Here is a 19,724-nt window from a genome sequence, read left to right as displayed (position 1 = left end):
AAGAAAAGGAGATGGAGGGAGGGAGGTATGCAGGTTAAATGGGATGAAGGGATTGAAGGAGAGCTGGGATACGATGGCTGAAACTTGACGCTTTTATTGGTACAGTAAATTGAAAAAAAACAACTTTGTTTTCTGTTTTACCTAATGCCCTGATAAATAGGACCCTGGTTTTGCCTATATGTGACTGTGTGTCAGTCAGAGTGTGAAATACAGCATTGATCCTGAGCAGATTTCTCCGTGACAACCCAGTCTGTTTATGTGAGGGGAGAATGTGTCTCTTTACGAAGTGACATCCACAGTATTGATTGGGAAGTAAATTTGTCGTGTAACGCTATCGACTTCCCAATTCGCCCCACAGCCTAGTGTTAGCTTACTGTAGCACAGTGACGTGACATTTGGTCTTGGGCTCTAAACTGTCTCACAGACCAAGTAGGAAACATCTATCACCCAGTAGTAACAATTTCTATGATTGGTTGAAAGGGAATTGGCATGTCATATTTCCCGAAGGGTCTTGAGCAGTTAATTTGGAGATCTTCTATATACTGTATCTCTAGAATACTTTGGTTGACTGCATTGCAGCTTGTCTTTGTGTGTGTGTTTTCTGTTCTCTGCGTTGGCGGCTCTATGTGGGCATGGGGAGAGTGTGAACTCGGGGACAGATGGCTCACTTGTTTAATTGTATAGATTAGCAGGAAATCAAACCATATTGATCTCACTTAGATACTCCTCATCTGTCCAATGCTGAGGTGTTTCTGGAAATACCTTCCTGTCTTCCCATCCTTTCCTTCATGTCAAAGTGTGTGTACAAGCATGTGAATGTATGTTTGACATTAGTCAATAAGATGAGAGGTTTGTGAATCTGTCGTTGGACATCTGTACCAGGCTAATGTTTCGCTGCCACCGTGTGGTGAATTGGCTGAATAACATCCTCAACGGCCTTCTATGGTTTAGTCCTCTCATCGTCTCACTGCTCTCTCCCGCCATATCTCTCCACATCCACCCCCCCTATCCATACACTCTCCTTCTGAATTCCAAATAGACCCCCACCCCTCAGCTATACCTTAGCTTAGGCCTTTGTGTAGATCAGAAAGGTGTCTCCAAGATGGTATCTGATAGGTGTATCCAAATGGTGAAAATTACACCTTTTCCTAACCAGAGCACAAGATGGCGTTATTACCACATGGGCATTTCCACGGTAACCGCATGATGCTGAGATTTCGATTTTCACTTGAAAATGTATGCCAGACAAAAACCATTGATTGCAAAGTTAAACAAATGGTACAACTCTATGCACCATTTAACGGTTTCTACTGACATTTTAACAGAAAGACATTTACTTGAACAGAGTAGATGTAAAGTTGGGTTACAGAATGACAGTAAAACTCTGTTTAAATATCTACTCTGAAATTAAGATTCAAAGATGTCTGCTGGAAGAAAAAGTATATTTTGGTCATTGAACTACAGTAAGTGAAGTGGATTAACACCCAGTAACAGAATGCTGGTATCAGAATGACATCACGGGTCCCTGATTCTCTTCATGGTGGTAGGTCCTGAATAAGTACACACTAATATCCTCCTTTTCATGTTTGGGTGTTTATTCTACACACTGGCTATTATTCTAATGAGCTCGCCCCAAACAAGACCACATTTGGTTGGTCCGGACCTGACCAAATCTGTACCAATCATAGACTTATGTTTCACAAGTTTGGACATCTTAGTAGAGCACAGCACAGTAAATTATACTGTAATCTACTGTACTAAACTCTACTGTATTATACTGTACAAACTTGTGACACAGACGTCTATGACTTTATCTGGAAAAGGACGAAGCATGTAACAATTTTTTATATTTTTTATTGCTTCATATTTTAGGGCATTATTAAATCAGTTGTGTTTTTCCTTATTCTGTTTATTTTTCCTTTCCTATTTTTCCAGTTTTCTCCGCTTTGGGTGTAATGCCCTTTAATTCAAGTAAGCACCAGCAAAATACTTATTTAAGTTTTCTGAACAAATCATCGCTGGTTTGATGCTAATAATCATGATATCTTTCTGCCAGGTTGGCATAGGCAACTTTGTAGTTAACATTTAATTGAAAAGGTTTTTGAGAAAGCGTTTCCATCTACCAGAAGATGGTTATTAGCATAATCGCTAACCACTAGACAAAGTGGTAGAGACACACACACAGACCGGGTATTCCCGTGTCTCCTTATAAAGTTAAAGGAAAATACGAATCACTGATGCATTTTGTTTATGTCTTTATAATAATATTGAGCAAAATTAATACATTTTCTAATAAGTTCAATAGATTTAGTAGATTTCCTACTATGTTCAATACATTTTTGAAAATTATTGAATTCCGTTTTAATGTCTGGATTCCGTCCACATTCCCCGCATCATGGATTTTATAGGGCCCTAATATTTGGACTGCTGAAATGTTAACTACTTTTCCACATCCATGGACTTCCTGTGTTGGTCAGTGCTCAGTGGGTGAGGAGGTTGGTGACAGTAAATGCAAACATTGTTAGATTTTGTGGTAATTCTGTCAATGATTTGGCAAAACCTAAATATAAATATTGAAATTAGTTGGTATTTTTAAGACTTTTTCAGCTAAACATTTTCTAAAACCCCTTTTCCATCTGTTTGACCTGAAATCAAAGCATTTGGTTATTACTCATTTTTAGGGTGGAAAATGGTTGAAAAAATAAATATATAGAAATATGCCTTAAGTTCTCAAAAATATAGGCTCAGCTTTCTTTTCTTTTTTTAAATTTAATTTGTATTCAGTTTTTTTATTTATTATTTTTTTAAAGTCTAGATACAAACTTATACATACAAATAACAACTTACAGACACACAAACAGACTCCATCTCATCTGACCAGACCCGTATGTTCATACCCCATCCCTAGTGCCTGCGTTATTGTTTGCCACTTGGCCTTAAATTGAACCAATTAGTTTTTCTCGGTCACCCGTGCCATGTCAATAATAAAATATACATGTTTCCATTGTGAAAATTGATTTCTAAGTTTTTAGTATACATTTTTTTCTTGATGAGGGATGAGAAGAGAATTGTCCAGCCCATTGGGTATCTCACTACACACCCCCATATGTCTTGAAATGTGCAGAAAGACGGATGAAAATAACATTTACATTGTAATAGTTCTGATAGCCAACTTTCTAGCTCCGCACATAAGCATGGATTATTGAGTCAGTATTAGTTTTTAAGACACGACTCTGCTGTAGAATTTGTGAATTTTGCCTTTTATATAATACATTCTATACATTAGTTTAGACTGGATTAAGTTTATTCTGAAAAGCTATCCTAGGATTGTTCCCTAAGGTTGTGTTTTTAGTCAGTGATATTGGTTCTTGTAGAATACAGTGCCTTGCAAAAGTATTCACCCCCCTTGGCATTTTTCCTATTTTGTTGCATTATAACCTGTCATTTAAATTGATTTTTATTTGGATTTCATGTAATGGACATATACACAATAGTCCAAATTGGTGAAGTGAAATGAAAATATGACTTGTTTCAAAAGAATTTAAAACGGAAAAGTGGTGCGTGCCCCTTTTGCTATGAAGCCCTTCAATAAGATCGGGTGCAACCAATTTACCTTCAGAAGTCACATAATTAGTTAAATAGATTGCACACAGGTGGACTTTAAGTGGCACATGATCTGTGTGTATATATACACCTGTTCTGAAAGCCCCCAGAGTCTGCAACACCACTAAACAAGGGGCACCACCAAACAAGCGGCACTATGAAGACCAAGGAGCTCTCCAAACAGGTCCGGGACAAAGTTGTGGAGAAGTTCAGATCAGGGTTGGGTTATAAAAAAATATCAGAAATGTTTAACATCCCACGGAGCACCATTTTAAATCCATTATTAAACAATTTTAAGAATATGGCACCACAACTAACCTGCCAAGAGAGGGCTGCCCACCAAAACTCACGGACCAGGCAAGGAGGGCATTAATCAGAGAGGCAACAACGAGACTAAAGATAACCCTGATGGAGCTGCAAAGCTCCCCACGGAGATTGAAGTATCTGTCCATAGGACCACTTTTTAAGCCTTACATTCCACAGAGCTTGGCTTTACGGAAGAGTGGCCAGAAAAAATAAGCAAACATGTTTAGTGTTCGCCAAAAGGCATGTGGGAGACTCCTCAAACATATGGAAGAAGGTACTCTGGTCAGATGAGACTAAAATTTAGCTTTTTGGCCATCAAGGAAAACCCTATGTCGGGCAAACCCAACACATCTCACTGAGAACACCATCCCCACAGTGAAGCATGGTGGTGGCAGCATCATGCTGTGGAGATGTTTTTCATCAGCAGGGGCTGAGAAACTGGTCAGAATTGAAGGAATGATGGATAGCGCTAAACACAGGGACATTCTTGAGGGAAACCTGTTTGTCTTCCAGAGATTTGAGACTGAGGAGGGGGATTCACCTTCCAGCAGCATAATGACCATAAGCATACTGCTAAAGCAACACTCGAGTGGTTTAAGGGGAAACATTTAAATGTCTTGGAATGGCCTGGTCAAAGCCCAGACCTCAATCCAATTGAGAATCTGTGGGATGACTTAATGATTGCTGTATACCAGTGGAACCCATCCAACTTGAAGGAGCTGGAACAGTTTTGCCTTGAATAATGGGCAAAAATCCCAGTGGCTAGATGTGCCAAGCCTATAGAGACATACCCCCAAGAGACTTGCAGCTGTAATTGCTACAAAAGGTGACTCTACAAAGTATTGACTTTGGGAGGGTGAATAGTTATGCTTTTACTTAGTAAAGATTTGTTTGTATTATTGTATTATTCCTGTTTGTTTCAGAATTAAAAATATATTGCATCCTCAAAGTGGTAGGCATGTTGTGTAACTCAAATGAGACAACCCCCCCCCCCCCCCCAAAAAAAAAATATTTTAATTCCAGGTTGTAAGGCAACAAAATAGGAAAAATGCCAAGAGGGTGAATACTTTCGCAAGCCACTGTACATTTAACTTTCTTCCATATTGTTAGCTTTCATTTGACACCAAATGTAATGTGTCCCTATGAACTTCACATTAGTGCTCATGGGGCCTTTTCATGGAAATGCCCATATTGCTTGTACTTGACTGTTAATTTTGACCTGGGAAATGAGATGGGGATGGGGGGGCTGCCTGTGGATCCAGTAATAGTACTTCAACAATATTGGTGATCTGAGGAATAAATGGTCCTGCACATGAGCCATACTAGCTAGTGGCAAGAGGACGAAAACCTACCATTTCAATGTCAGTGAGAACTCGGTGTGTTGATCTATTGAATGCCAATACACAAACTGATGGTTGACTGGTGTCATTGATGACGTGTCGGGTAGCTTAGCTGTGGAAGTGTCAGATCAACCATAGAGGATCATACATCCGTGTGTCTTGTAGCCCTGCTGAAGTCTAAATGACTGATCGACCAGTGGAGAGGGAATGATTTTTAAGTGTCAGCTTAACCATGACCATCTTAAAATGGTTTTATTTTTTATTTAACCTTTTATTTAACTAGGCAAGTCAGTTAAGAACACATTCTTATTTACAATGACGGCCAACCAAAAGGAAAAAGGCCTCCTGCGGGAACAGGTGCTGGGAGTAAAATTAAAATATAGGACAAAACACGCATCACAACAAGAGACAACACTACACAAAGAGACCTAAGACAACAACATTGCATGATAGCAACACATGACAGCAACATTGTAGCAACACAACATGGTACAAACATTATTGGGCACAGACAACAGCACAAAGGGCAAGAAGGTAGAGACAACAATACATCACGCAAAGCAGCCACAATTGTCAGTAAGAGTGTCCATGATTGAGACCATTAATCATAAGATTGTGTGTGAGACCATGTACACCTGAGTGTACAAAACATCAGGAACATGTTCTTTCCATGACAAACTGACCAGGTGAATCCAGGTGAAAGCATGGATCCCTTTTTGACTTGTTAAATCCACTTCAATCAGTGTATTTAGAGGGGAGGAGACAGGTTAAAGTGATTTTTAAGCCTTGAGACATGGATTGTGTATGTGGGCCATTCAGAGGGTGAATGGACAAGACAAAGATTTAGGTGCCTTTGAACGGGGTATGGTAGTAGGTGCCAGTCACACCGGTTTGAGTGTGTCAAGAACTCCAACACTGCTGGGTTTTTCACACTCAACAGTTTCCTGTGTGTATCAAGAATGGTCCACCAGCCAAAAGACACCCAGCCAACTTGACAGAACGGCGGGAGGCATTGGAGTCAACATCCCTGTTGGACATCCCTGTTGGACATCCCTGTTGGACATCCCTGTTGGACATCCCTGTTGGAAATCCCTGTAGGACATCCCTGTTGGACATCCCTGTTGGACATCCCTGTTGGACATCCCTGTTGGATGCTTTCGGCACCGTGTAGACTCCATGCCTTGACGATTTGAGGCTGTTCTGAGGGCAAAATAGGTGCAACTTAATATTAAGGTGTTCCTAATGTTTTGTACACTCAGTGTATGTGTACACTTTGTGTGTGAAGGCCAGCAGAAGGACACACTGCCTGTGTCTTATGTCAGTTTGAAGGCTTCCTGGTGATGTTTGATAATGATCATAGAACAAAATGTATTTATTTTTTTATTTAACCAGGCAAGTCAGTTCAGAACAAATTCTTATTTTCAATGACGGCCTAGGAACAGTGGGTTAACTGCCTGTTCAGGGGCAGAACGACAGATTTGTACCTTGTCAGCTCGGGGATTTGAACTTGCAACCTTCCGGTTACTAGCCCAATGCTCTAACCACTAGGCTACCCTGCCGCCCCGAGTAGAGCAGGTGCCTGTGAAACTCCCTTCAGTTACACACGTTGACCACTAGAGAATACTCTCTCTCTATGAGTAGTGATAATTTCATGTACTATTGCATCAAAGCGCAGAGCTGAATCCTGCACTAGGTTGCTCATTTACCAGATTGTCCATGTCAAATGGCCATTCACGGTGATTGGTCATCCAGGTCATGTGTTTGGACTATGGCTGAACGAGGGCAGTCAGGGTGAAGTGGAAAAGGTCAAGGAGACTTAAAAGTGAAGAACTTCACTACCAGACTCTCAGGGTATCACTAGAGGTTAAGAAGAGGCAGGTAGGCAGACTCGGTGGCTGGACCAAGTGAACACTGCCCAAAAGACAGACTATTGGATGTCATCTAGGGACTTGTTGTTTATGAGATTGATTTTCTGTTTCTGAGGTGGCCTTTTGATATTTGGCTGACAACTTGATTGTCTTAGCTAAGTAACAGCTGATTGACGTAGAGTGACATTTACATTTTTTCATCGAATGACACTTTGACTGACTATTTCTGACGTGTTTTCTTTCTGTCCCGCCCCCCAGATTCCCATGATGCAGTTCTGCGGTTCAACGCTGCGCCTACAGAGGGCTACGTGAGAGATGTGGGGAACAAGACCACCATTCGCATCATCAACTCACAGGTGTGTGTCATAAGGCTAACTCTCTCCAGTCCTCTGTCACAAGCTAAGAGTCACTACAACAAGCTTCACGACTCCGCATCAATATGTGCCTGCAATCAAGTGCCATGGCCGAGTAAGTGATTCAGCATTTTGAATAGACCATCACTCATTCAAACAAACAACATGCATCCAAACACATGAGCCTGATTTGCATATAAATAAGAATGTGATTCATTCAAAGCGCGTGTGTGTGTGTGTGTGTGTGTGTGTACCAGCTGTCCTCCAGTACTAGGTAGACAGTGAGTGATTATCCTTACCCATTTTGCGTAAGTGGGTCTTCACCACAGCTCCAGTTCAGTCATCTTCTCCCAGTGAAGAAGTCATCTTCTCCCACTCAGCACAGAGAACAACATGCAGTAAAGACACACGCACACTAGCGCATTCTACTACTGTCACACTAACAGTCAAAGCAACCGCAGAGCTCATTCTACTGTGGTCCTACAGCTCCCATGGGGAGAGAGCGAGTATGTTTGTTTTCATGCGTGTGGGCACCGCAGTGCTGCATCTAGTTTCATGTGTAACCTTTGACCCCTCCACTTTACAGATCCTGGCCAATCCCAAGAACCACTTCAACACCAGCTCCCTGTATAAGAAGGTGACTCTGGTGGCCTGGGACCCTGCTCCGTACGCTGTCAATTTGCACAAGGTGTGTGGGAGTGTGTGAATTTTAGATTCTCCTTGACTGTCTAGTTTTTATTTTGGTGATAGTTCTAAAATAACAATCTTATTTAAATATATATTGCTCCATAGTTTTTTTTACATACTTTATATCTTGTTTTAGTCGTTTAAGTTTACACTGAAAAGGTTTTACCATGTGCCGCTGCACATATAGAGGAAACACTGCACTCTACTCAAACCTTGCCCACTCTCTTTGAGAGGTCCAGTAATGGCACCTAAATGGGGATATTTAAAGAGTTGCTCACCAGAGCCCATGGCTCCTGTTGAATTGGTGGAAGATGGGCTATGGTTGCCATGGTTATGCTAGCAATGCTAATGAGGACCTGCGTAGTGGAAGGCCCCGTGTGGAAAAGTTAGCCTCGCTTGTCTGTTTAACTCACGGCCCTCAGGGACAGGGTGCTACATCATATACACCAACACACTGACGGCATCAACGCAGATTTATTACATACCAGCTTTATATACCCTGCACTCCTCCTTTCTTCTCTATCCAGTCCTCTGACACTCTCTCCTTCATCACCTCCACTTCTTATCCATTCTGTTTTACTTCTTATCCTCTTTTTCTCCTGCTTCTTATTCATCTCTTCCTTTATCTTCACTTACATATTTTTCTCCTCTTTTTCCCTCTGGCCTTCCTCCCTGTTCTCTCCTCTTCCCTCTGGCCTTCCTCCTGTTCTCTCCTCTTCCTCCCTCTTCCCTCTGGCCTTCCTCCCTGTTCTCTCCTCTTCTTCCCTCTGGCCCTCTTCCCTCTGGCCTTCCTCCCTGTTCTCTCTTCTTCCCTCTGGCCTTCCTCCCTGTTCTCTCCTCTTCTTCCCTCTTGTCTTCCTACCTGTTCTCTCCACTTCCTTTATTTATATTTTGTGTCCTTAATCTCACCTGGGTTCCACTTTATCACCGTCCTCTCTCTTTTGCTTGCGCGCGCCCTCTCTCCCTCACTCTCTCTCTCGCAGGCGTGCTCTCTCGCGCTCTCTCTTTCTCGCGCTCACTCTCTCTCTCGCAGGCGTGCGCTCTCTCTTTCTCGCGCTCACCCTCTCTCTCTCTGAGTAGAGGTGCATGCTCAGTAACAAGTCCAGGGGAAAAAGACGAAGCTGTGATTACCACTGTGATAGGAGAATATGATGCAATGTAGTTGGTCCAGGAACAGGTTGCAAAATGTCTTAATATATTCTAGGAATAACTACAGGAATCAACTTCCTTCAATCTGTCTCTTTGTTTAACTGTTTTTCTGTGGTATGCCAGTCTAGAGTAGACTATAACTATTACCCCTCCCCCTCTATCGCTCTCTCTCTTAAACCCCCTCTATCGCTCTCTCTCTTAAACCCCCTTTCTCTCGCTTGCCCCCTTCTCTCTCTCTGTCTCTGACAGTGGTATGCCAGTCTAGAGTAGACTATAACTATTACCCCTCCCCCTCTATCGCTCTCTCTCTTAAACCCCCTTTCTCTCACTTGCCCCCTTCTCTCTCTCTCTCTCTCTCTCTCTCTGTCTCTGACAGTGGTATGCCAGTCCAGACTATAACCTGTTCAGTCCATACGTGGAGCACCGGAGGCTCCACCCCACCCAGCCCTTCTACGTCCTCCACCCCAAATATGTGTGGCAGCTCTGGGATGTCATCCAGGGCAACACCCAGGAGACCATCCAGCCCAACCCACCCTCCTCAGGGTTCATAGGTGAGACTGTGTATACCCACATATGCATACATGTGTATACACACACGTACAAGCGCACACACACACGCATTTACTCAAGTGTTTTGTAAAGCAGGCTCTGTGGTTATGTTAAGATCAGAGAGTCTGATATGCAGCCAGTCGACCCCTACATGTTGTGTACTACAGTGCTTGGGCTCAGCATCTGCTTGGCGTCATGTTATTGTATTATTATAATATAACAGCACTACAGGACCTATAGCAACACTCACTGGGCTATTAAAACCTAGCCTAGGTCATCAACAGAACAGTGTCATTCTTATTATAACCCACCTCTTCTTCAGGTCACCTTCAACGCCGGGTTGCCGTTGGCATCCTCCCCTTCTCTAGACCTCTTCCTGGGTCATGCATCACGTAGTACAAGGCTGTGTTGCGGTAGGATTTGGGGTGTTTAGGTATTTGTTGAGTTAGACCCCCATATGTCCAGTTTGGGGAGAACGATGTCTCACAGATATTTTATTGAAGGAATATGCTTGTCCCTAATAATAAAGTGTGGTGGTGTATTGCAGTGCGATATTACAAATTGTTTGCGTAATTATAATATTATAAGTACATTTCAATTGCTCAGTAGACCGGTGAAATTAAAAATCACACAAGAAACACACAGACATGTCAGACTGAATTCAGCGCTTTCTTTGTACAGGTTCTGATGAAGGGGGAGAGGTCAGGGGGGAATAAGTTTGGGAGGGGAGTGGTAGGTACCCCAAACATCACACATGAGTTCAAAGCCACTTCTCCCCAAACAAAATGCTGGCAGGTCTGGCAAAAGTCCCATTCTCAATCTGTGAGATCCATGTAGTTCCACAATAGAAAAGTCCAAGATCAGAGCTTCAGTCCGAGATCAGAGCTTCAGTCCGAGATCAGAGCTTCAGTCCGAGATCAGAGCTTCAGTCCGAGATCAGTCACCAGTGTACCAGTGTACCAGTGTCCTTCAGAGCTGTACTGCTCAGTATTTGTTCTCTTGATGAACTTTTATAGTCTTTATCAGCTCGTTACTGGACATCCCATAGCTTATTGCACCAGTCAGTGGATGCACCTCACATCGCACCCTATTACCCTTCTTTCCCGTGCCCTATGTAGTGCACTACGTTGGGGAATAGGGTGCGATTTGAGATACAGCCACAGACCTTCTAATCTGTCTTCACAGTCAGGACAACACAGAGGCTGGGAGTAGCGTAACCACTGGCTGGGGGGGTGTGTGTGTGTGTGTGTGTGTGTGTGTGTGTTGAGGGGGTGAAATGTGACAGAGATACTCCTTTTCACTTGGGCAGTCGAAGTGTTTAGAAAAGAAGCAAGTGTATCGAGCAATGTTTTTTACACCTACACAGAGACAAGCCAGAGAGAACAGGCCGAGTGAGATCAAATAGTACACATAGTTCATAACCACACACACCTTCTCTCCCCTTTTGAATGCAGCACACATGCTCACTCTACAGCCCCCCCCTCCTCATGTATACATATACAGACATTTTCTTTCTCTTGCACACACAGCATGTACAATTTCACTCCTACATAAAGATAAACACAGCAGTCGGTAAACAAATGGAAGGGGCTGGAGTAGACGAGCGCATGGGCCTTGGAGCTTATTGGTCGGCACAGTACAGTAGCTAGCTAGCTGAGCCATGCATCAACATCCACCAGGCCTTCCCGGCGTGCCCGCTCATGAGAGAGTGACCTCGGGTGGGTTGGTGTGCTCGGTGCTGCAGCCATGGTTCTGGATACCCGTGGAGATCCGAGCGGTGCACGCCACCGTGTTGCTGTACACGCGGCGGCTAAGCTGGATGGCGGTGGTCTTGGAGGGCATGGAGGATTGGCCGTTCTCCGCGGAGGGCCGTTCACACCGGATCAGGATGAGGAAACACCTGTAGAACTGAGGGGAGGGAGGAGGAGGGAGAGATTACATGGGAGAAACATGGCAGGGCAGAAATTGAAGAATGGGGTGAGGAATGGAAGAGGTGGAGGAAAAGTCTAATTATTGCTTGGTGGTAGCAAAAAACCTGCATGTGGAAGGTGTTGCTACAGCAAAGACGAGCGAAAACATCATTATCCATGTCCTCTTTTTGCTAATTGGTCGCATGCGCAAACTAGCATTCATAAATGTATTTATCTGCCGGTATTGTTCCATGTTACCATGGTAACTGATGATTCTATAGGCTCTAGCCTGCTATCTCTGGGTTGTATGAACAGGGTCATTCAGGAGTGCTAATATGACGTCAATTCCATTCTTGGTCAATAACGTTTTAACACTTCAACTGCACTTATTATTTGGTGGCCATCTCGCTTGATTGTCTATAACAATAACTACACGCACACTCGTGTTCAGTCTCCTTTGAGAGGTTGGACAAATGTTTCCGTTCCCTGAGTTTGACCTGTCACATTTCTCTCTGATGTCACAAAGGTAAACAGGAAGTGAGGTGGTAGAGAGGGAATGGCCCTGTAAGGACTTCACGCTACTCTGCTGATGAACTGGTTTTGCCATGTTTAGTGTGACCTCACAGGTCATTAAACATGCTTCATACAGTAGTACATCACACTAACACAGCTGCCCCCAGAGCCATGCACATTGTCAACTCAGCTCTCTCTTCCTGGATTCCTATTTCTCATGGTTGACTGACCCTCTGAGAGATAACATAGTGTACATCAGGGAGTACCCGTACACTGTTTAGATGATCCTGTAGTTCCTTTAGCAATGTTTACTCTAAACTTTGATGAAGACCCTTTTGTGGTTGAAACATTTCCAAATAACTGTACATTATTTTGGAGGGGCGGTAGAGTGGGAAAAGAAGCTGCTACTTGCTCTGTCTGTTTATACCCTCTCTGTGCTGTGCCAGCCAGGACTAAACAGATGTTTTTGCAGGGTGTGTGTGTGTGTGTGTGTGTGTGTGTGAACAAGAATGGATTTGGGGGTGAATTTAGGGTGTTTATGTGTGAGAGGCACATGGTTAGTCTCTGTATGTTGTAGGTGTGTTTGGATGTGTATTTATGTAAACATTGTGTACTGGGTGGTTCATAATTGGTTGGTATCCTAACTGAATGTATGTTCTGTTTTACTATAGTTAAGAGAAACAATAGTGCAACAGAGCTTGGATACCAGGCAACTTCATAATCGCATAATTCAATGTAAGGATTGTGTGTTTTGCAGAATGTGTGAGTGTATGTATATACTAGACCAGTGGTTCTCAATTTTTGTCACGGGAGGTTTTGAATATATATATACAGTGCCTTGCGAAAGTATTCGGCCCCCTTGAACTTTGCGACCTTTTGCCACATTTCAGGCTTCAAACATAAAGATATAAAACTGTATTTTTTTTGTGAAGAATCAACAACAAGTGGGACACAATCATGAAGTGGAACGACATTTATTGGATATTTCAAACTTTTTTAACAAATCAAAAACTGAAAAATTGGGCGTGCAAAATTATTCAGCCCCCTTAAGTTAATACTTTGTAGCGCCACCTTTTGCTGCGATTACAGCTGTAAGTCGCTTGGGGTATGTCTCTATCAGTTTTGCACATCGAGAGACTGACATTTTTTCCCATTCCTCCTTGCAAAACAGCTCGAGCTCAGTGAGGTTGGATGGAGAGCATTTGTGAACAGCAGTTTTCAGTTCTTTCCACAGATTCTCGATTGGATTCAGGTCTGGACTTTGACTTGGCCATTCTAACACCTGGATATGTTTATTTTTGAACCATTCCATTGTAGATTTTGCTTTATGTTTTGGATCATTGTCTTGTTGGAAGACAAATCTCCGTCCCAGTCTCAGGTCTTTTGCAGACTCCATCAGGTTTTCTTCCAGAATGGTCCTGTATTTGGCTCCATCCATCTTCCCATCAATTTTAACCATCTTCCCTGTCCCTGCTGAAGAAAAGCAGGCCCAAACCATGATGCTGCCACCACCATGTTTGACAGTGGGCATGGTGTGTTCAGGGTGATGAGCTGTGTTGCTTTTACGCCAAACATAACGTTTTGCATTGTTGCCAAAAGGTTCAATTTTTGTTTCATCTGACCAGAGCACCTTCTTCCACATGTTTGGTGTGTCTCCCAGGTGGCTTGTGGCAAACTTTAAACAACACTTTTTATGGATATCTTTAAGAAATGGCTTTCTTCTTGCCACTCTTCCATAAAGGCCAGATTTGTGCAATATACGACTGATTGTTGTCCTATGGACAGAGTCTCCCACCTCAGCTGTAGATCTCTGCAGTTCATCCAGAGTGATCATGGGCCTCTTGGCTGCATCTCTGATCAGTCTTCTCTTTGTATGAGCTGAAAGTTTAGAGGGACGGCCAGGTCTTGGTAGATTTGCAGTGGTCTGACACTCCTTCCATTTCAATATTATCGCTTGCACAGTGCTCCTTGGGATGTTTAAAGCTTGGGAAATCTTTTTGTATCCAAATCCGGCTTTAAACTTCTTCACAACAGTATCTCGGACCTGCCTGGTGTGTTCCTTGTTCTTCATGATGCTCTCTGCGCTTTTAACGGACCTCTGAGACTATCACAGGGCAGGTGCATTTATACGGAGACTTGATTACACACAGGTGGATTGTATTTATCATCATTAGTCATTTAGGTCAACATTGGATCATTCAGAGATCCTCACTGAACTTCTGGAGAGAGTTTGCTGCACTGAAAGTAAAGGGGCTGAATAATTGTGCACGCCCAATTTTTCAGTTTTTGATTTGTTAAAAAAGTTTGAAATATCCAATAAATGTCGTTCCACTTCATGATTGTGTCCCACTTGTTGTTGATTCTTCACAAAAAAATACAGTTTTATATCTTTATGTTTGAAGCCTGAAATGTGGCAAAAGGTCGCAAAGTTGAAGGGGGCCGAATACTTTCGCAAGGCACTGTATATGAGTGTACAAAACATTAAGAACACGTTCCTAATATTTAGTTGCACCCCTTTTTCTCTCAGAACAGCCTCAAATCGTCAGGCATGGACTTTACAAGGTGTTGAAAGCGATGCTGGCCCATGTTGACTCCAATGCTTCCCACCGTTGTGTCAAGTTGGCTGGGTGTCCTTTGGGTGGTGGACCATTCTTGATACACATGGGAAACTGTTGTGTGAAAACCCAGCAATGTTGCAGTTCATGACACACTCAACCCGGTGCGAATGGCACCTACTACCATACCCCGTTCAAAGGCACTTAAATATTTTGTCTTTCCCAAACACCCTCTGAACGACACACACAGACAATCCATGTCTCAACTGTCTCAAGCATTAAAAATCACTTTTTAACTTGTCTCCTCCCCTTCATCTACACTTTGAAGTGGATTTAACAAGTGACATCAATAAGGGATCATAGCCTTCACCTGGTCAGTCTGTCATGGAAAGAACAGGTGTTCATAATGTTGTGTACACTCAGTGTAGATCTTATTTTAATATGAGAAACAGTGTCTGAATGTAAACAACTAACCGGGAGAGAGTGTGTAGGAATAATAAGGAAAAGAAATGCCACAGTATCTTGCATCATGTGTAGTTCTGTTTCTTTAACTTGATTACTGACATGCAAAACATTGTGGGACTATTATCAACAATGGATAAATGAAACACCTAAAGATGATTTTTTGATGGTTGTGGAATTGTCCTTTTAATCACAGTATTTTCAATATCGAGCTATTAGCAGCGCTATTTGGTAGATTTTGTAGTCTCAAACAAGCGAGCTTGCCAACATTCTTCATCAGGAATATGAGCAATATGGAATTATTGAAAATGGGAAAAGGTGGGAATGTTGTTCCCTTATTTAATATAATTGCTACATTTCCTGTCAATAGAGAATTCAAAATAGTTTTCAGATTGCATTTCAGCCCCCCAAAAAATGCGATGCGAATATTGGGTTGCAACTGAAACAACCCGCTTCAATTTGGGTCCCGAGGAAAAACTAGTTGAGAACCACTACGCTAGACTATCTAACCCCTTTTTCTCTACCTTGTCGTTGTAATGACAGGCATCCTTCTGATGATGGCGCTGTGCGAAGAGGTCCACGTGTACGAGTACATCCCCTCGCTGCGACAGACAGACCTGTGCCACTACCACGAGGGCTACTACGACGCAGCCTGCACCCTGGGGGCGTACCACCCACTGCTTTACGAGAAGAGCCTGGTGCAGCGCATCAACACAGGCCCCGAGCGAGACCTGAAGAGGAAGGGGCGCGTCACCCTCCCTGGCTTCAGCACCGTCAACTGTGACCTCTGAACTATCAACTTATGAACTCTGACCCTTAAAAGAAGCCACATGTGGAACCACCACAACCCCACAGGACAAGGGGGAAATGGTGCAATAATAACCCTCTGACCTCTGGGTTAACCCGGAGGGAACCACATAGAACAGTGGAGAACCCAAGCCATAGCCCCTCTGTGTGGGATGGGATCAAACCGGAGGGTGAAGGTCTAGTGTAACTACATTTATGTCAGGAATTTTGAACAGAACCCAGACGGGGTGAAACCCAGCCTTCCTTAGAGGATAATGGACCCAAGACGGCCTGAAGTGACTGTATCTCACGATCTCTGCCATTGCTGAGCCGGAAGAGAGGAGAGCTGTATAGTGTAGCAATAGATTAGTGTTATTAGATTTTTTTTTATATATACAGTACCAGTCAAAAGTTGGACTCAACCCCTGTAATGAGTAGTTTTCTTTATTTTTACTATTGTCCACATTGTATAATAATAGTGAAGACATCAAAACTATGAAATAACACACGGAATCATGTAGTAACCAAAAAAGTGTAAATTTTATATTTGAGATTCTTAAAAGTAGCCACCCTTTGCCTTGATGACAGCTTTGCACACTCTTGTCATTCTCTCAACCAGCATCATGAGGTAGTCACCTGGAATGCATTTCAATTAACAGGAGTGCCTTGTTAAAAGTTAATTAGTGGAATTTCTTTCCTCCTTAATGTGTTGTGAAAAGGTAGGGGTGGTATACAGAAGATAGCCCTATTTGGTCCATATTATGGCAAGAACAGCTCAAATAAGCAAGGAGAAACGACAGTCCATCATTACTTTAAGACATGAAGGTCAGTCAATCCGTAAAATTTCAAGAACTTTGAAAGTTTCTTCAAGTGCAGTCGCAAAAACCATTAAGAGCTATGATGAAACTGCCTCTCATGAGGACCACCACAGGAAAGGAAGACCCAGAGTTACATCTGCTGCAGAGGATAAGTTCATTAGAGTTACCTGCCTCAGAAATTGGAGCTTCAGAGTTCAAGTAACAGACACATCTCCACATCAAATGTTCAGAGGAGACTGTGTGAATCAGGTCTTCATGGATGAAGAAACCACTACTAAAGGACACCAATAAGAAGAGACTTGCTTGGGCCAAGAAACACGACCAATGGACATTAGACTGGTGGAAATCTGTCATTTGGTCTGAGGAGTCCAAATTTGAGATTTTTGGTTCCAACCACTGTCTTTGTGAGACAGTAGGTTAGGTAAACTGATGATCTCCGCATGTGTGGGTCCCACCGTGAAGCATGGAGGAGGAGGTGTGATGGTGTGGGGGTGCTTTGCTGGTGACACTGTCTGTGATTTATTTAGAATTCTAGGCACACTTAACCAGCATGGCTACCACAGCATTCTGCAGCAATACACCATCCCATCTGACTTGCGCTTAGTGGGACTAATCATTTGTTTTTCAACAGGACAATGACCCAACTCACCTCCAGGCTGTGTCAGGACTATTTGACCAAGGGGAGTGATGGAGTGCTGCATCAGATGACCTGGCCTCCACAATCACCTGACCTCAACCCAATTGAGATGGTTTGGGATGAATTGGACCGCAGAGTGAAGAAAAAGCAGCCAACAAGAGCTCAGCATATATGGGAATTCCTTCAAGACTACTACTACTTCCAGGTGACTACCCCATGAAGCTGGTTGAGAGAATACCGACAGTGTGCAAAGCTGACATTAAGACAAAGGGTGGCTACTTTGACTCTCAAATATAAAATATATTTTGATTTGTTTAACACTTTTTTTGGTTACTACATGATTCCATATGTGTTATTTTGTAGTTTTGATGTTTTCACTATTATTCTACAATGTAGAAAATAGTAAAGACATAAAGAAAAACCCTTGAAGGAGTAGGTGTGTCCAAACATTTTACTGGTACTGTATAACTTAACGTGTTTTGCTGTTGTGAAGTGTTGTTTTTCTAGAGTTCTGGTTGCTCTTCTTCCTTAAAATGACTTAAAGGACAGTCCACAGTTTAATGGTGGATGTTTTTTTTTTTTAATGGCTCTCATGGGGTGGTAAATTAATCTTTGAGAAAATGAGCAATGGTCTGCACTGAATGTCTGAAAACACGTCCATACCAAACACACACTTCTGAACATGTACAAACTCGGCACACACCCCTGACAACCCGTAACAAAAACGTGAACTTTAATTCAAAATGTACCTCAGTACCACTTCAATGACAATACACATGCTCATACATACAGGTACATGTATCTCAATACAGACATGCTGGAACTACACCAAACACTCACCACCTCAGTATTACCTAATCAAGATGGTACATTGTGTTTAAAAAAAATCTACAACAGTCACACATTTTTCTGTGTTCAACATTCCTTAAATGTCCTCTAGTCTTATTTCAAAGTCTTATTTGATGGTGTTGTTGTCATCGGGGTTTTGATTGCTGTTGATGCTGCTGCTGTGCTTTATGCCCAATCACGCTTTGCTCTTCTTTTCTCATCTCCCAAGCTGTACCGGACCACTTGCCAACTCATAAAGAGGTTGTCATACTCCCACTTAGGTCTTTAAGACTGGCTGGCTGGTTGCCACTTCAAGGGCATGCACAGTTCTGTGTCTGGCAGATAGTTAGGTACCAAACCCAGGAAAACCCTTTGGTTGCCCGTTCTTTGGCCTAATCCAGTACAATGATGTCCTTTTTAAGATTTGTGAACACCAAAGGATGCAGGGCTAGGCTAGCGGATAGGAGTTAGGGGGTAAGAGAGGACTCGCAAAGCATTCTTTCAACAGCTGTAACCCTGTGCCTAGTAGCCAACCGGACACTGGGTTGCCTTTCAAAACACCCAAAGACTGATCTTACACATACTGTATGCTATCCATGTAACTGCAGTGTCATTGCTGTGGTTTTTATTGCTGATTTAATTGTTTTAATAGTTAAGATTTACAGAAAGTTGTTAGTCACCTGATAGTGTTGCTCAAACCGTCCAGTGTTCTGTTAGTGGCGGGCTGGGGTAGGAGAGGTCACTAGTCAAACTCCCTTACTTTCCAGTGTCCACCCCATGCCAAAAGGGAATTGAACCAACACCCTCTCTCTGACGTCTCTTTAAAAGCAGCTGTAATTACTACGATGATTGACCTGCCTCTTTAAATGAATGTAATCGCACCACACCTCCCACTGTCAAAGCCAAACCTCTCCCTGGGACAGTTATATCTACGAGCACACTACAGATGTAGGATCTTAATTTGATCCAGTTTGCTACAGCAGGAAAATAATCCTGCACAATGGGAAATGTGAATTTATTATGTGGATTATAATAAATTGACTTTTTGTAGGGGTTGACATGTCAAAGTGAAAACTACAAACTTCAGAAGCTTTTTTTAAACCTCAAATACGCTACGAGTTTTAAATGTCCTGCATTTCAAGACCAGTTCTCCTTCAACAGGGTGATCAAATTAAGATCCTACATATGTGCCATAGATGGTCAAGGGATTCAGTCCGCAGGGTTCGGTAGCTGGACTGCCTCCCAGGCACGTCATGCTAATATGGTTTGAGGCCTTCAACAGAGCATGGTCTAGTAACTGAAGCCTACCATTCCCTATGTCTTTACCGTTCTCATTTTGACTGAATCCTCCAATATCTTT

General features: G+C 42.8%; 2 protein-coding genes across 2 annotated transcripts in view; one reads left to right on the top strand and one right to left on the bottom strand.

The window, feature by feature from the left end:
* The window catches only part of LOC110501323 (beta-galactoside alpha-2,6-sialyltransferase 2), a 62,337-nt gene extending 43,879 nt beyond the window's left edge, over nucleotides 1-18,458 (top strand). The window contains exons 4-7 of the mRNA XM_021578802.3: nucleotides 7,376-7,473; nucleotides 8,057-8,158; nucleotides 9,683-9,857; nucleotides 15,839-18,458. Coding sequence (XP_021434477.3) covers nucleotides 7,376-7,473; nucleotides 8,057-8,158; nucleotides 9,683-9,857; nucleotides 15,839-16,086 — 623 coding nt within the window. The 3' untranslated portion in view covers nucleotides 16,087-18,458. The remainder of the gene's footprint in view (nucleotides 1-7,375; nucleotides 7,474-8,056; nucleotides 8,159-9,682; nucleotides 9,858-15,838) is intronic.
* The window catches only part of LOC110501324 (parapinopsin), a 39,514-nt gene continuing 30,105 nt past the window's right edge, over nucleotides 10,316-19,724 (bottom strand). The window contains exon 4 of the mRNA XM_021578803.3: nucleotides 10,316-11,763. Coding sequence (XP_021434478.1) covers nucleotides 11,554-11,763 — 210 coding nt within the window. The 3' untranslated portion in view covers nucleotides 10,316-11,553. The remainder of the gene's footprint in view (nucleotides 11,764-19,724) is intronic.

This window comes from Oncorhynchus mykiss, chromosome 22 (genome assembly GCF_057628025.1).
Source record: "Oncorhynchus mykiss isolate SJ-2025 chromosome 22, ASM5762802v1, whole genome shotgun sequence".
NCBI lineage: Eukaryota > Metazoa > Chordata > Actinopteri > Salmoniformes > Salmonidae > Oncorhynchus > Oncorhynchus mykiss.
The sequence above is the reverse complement of the archived record's forward strand: the minus strand, read 5'-3'. Positions and strand labels throughout refer to the sequence as shown.